General features: G+C 36.1%; 1 protein-coding gene across 1 annotated transcript; it reads left to right on the top strand.

The window, feature by feature from the left end:
- Positions 1-438, top strand: LOC110263815 (uncharacterized). Its single transcript, XM_021105630.1, has one exon. The coding sequence runs from the start codon at positions 1-3 to the stop codon at positions 436-438; it is 438 nt and encodes a 145-aa protein (XP_020961289.1).
- Positions 439-1,309: the final 871 nt, after the last annotated feature.

Here is a 1,309-nt window from a genome sequence, read left to right as displayed (position 1 = left end):
ATGAATAGGGCATTGGCGAACTGGAAATGGATGTTTATGTATCAAAATGCATCATTATCGTTAATGCCAGCTGTTAGTTCAGATCATTATCCTCTTATTTTGGATGTGATTCCAGTTCATAGGGTAGAAAAACACTTCAAGTTTGAAGCCTATTGGGCTGACCACAAAGATTGTTTTAATGTGGTCAAGAGGGGTTGGTGTAAGGAAGAGCAAAATGGCGATGAATGGGACAAAATCAGCAAAAAGATCAACAATTGCAAGGAGGAATTAAAGAAGTGGAGTAAAATTACCTTTAAAAGAGCCGATAGAGAGATCCAGAGAATGAAAAAGGAATTGAAAAGACTACAGGATTTGGACTTCACAGAGGAGAACCAAAGAATGATACAACTTCTGAAGGAGAACATAGCAACATTATGGAAACAAGAGGAGAAGTTTTAGGGACAGCGGTCTAGATTAAAATGGCTGAGATGGGGGGACAAAAATACGGCTTTCTTCCATTCCATCACTATTCACAGAAGAAAAAGAAACAGAATAGAAAGGCTGAAGAATGCCTCTGGTCAATGGTTAAATAACACAAACGAGATTATGGAGCATATTGAAGAATATTTTCAAAAACTATTTGCTTCTTCTACTAGACATGGATTTGAAAGCACAATTAATAAGATTCCACAGCAAGTTACAGAGGAGATTAACAAAGAACTGCTCATGGACATTACGGATGAAGAGGTAAGAAAGGAAGTGTTTAGTATAGGTAGCCTTAAAGCTCCAGGACCTGATGGATTGAACGGGTTATTCTACCAAAAGCATTGTGTTGAGTTAAGAAATTAACTAAATTAATTAGTGATGACAAATATTATTTTTTGGACAAAATAAATAATTAGTGTTAAGTGTTAATAATTATATGTTGCTAATTATTTATTATATGTTGCAGGCCAAAACTTAGTTCAGCAGCCCAAATTGGTATGAAAATAATATAGCAAGGCTGGTGGGTAAATAAATAAACAAAGCTCATGAGGAAACAAGGCTGAAAAATCAAAACGGGCAATAAAGCAAGAAAAGCCCAAAGAAATCAAAGCAAGATAACTAATGGGCTGAATTTGAGTAGAACCCAATCCAAGCCCGAATTGATTTCAAATTCCTCTCACTTGCTTTCACTAACTCAACGTTCTCCTCTTCTCTGACCATGTCAAATCACAAACTCAGAAAAGTGAGAAAGAGAAAGAGAAAGCTTCTTCCCTAAGGTGATCATCAAAGAAGCAAGAAAGAGAAAGTCCAAGCTTGAAACTCAGAAGTCTAATCACCCATTTCA

Source organism: Arachis ipaensis, chromosome B6 (assembly GCF_059453495.1).
Source record: "Arachis ipaensis isolate K30076 ecotype BB chromosome B6, ASM5945349v1, whole genome shotgun sequence".
Lineage (NCBI taxonomy): Eukaryota > Viridiplantae > Streptophyta > Magnoliopsida > Fabales > Fabaceae > Arachis > Arachis ipaensis.
The sequence above is the reverse complement of the archived record's forward strand: the minus strand, read 5'-3'. Positions and strand labels throughout refer to the sequence as shown.

Coding starts and splice junctions, on each gene's coding strand:
- LOC110263815 (XM_021105630.1), top strand. CDS start 1: ATGAATAGGGCATTGGCGAACTGGAAATGGATGTTTATGTATCAAAAT.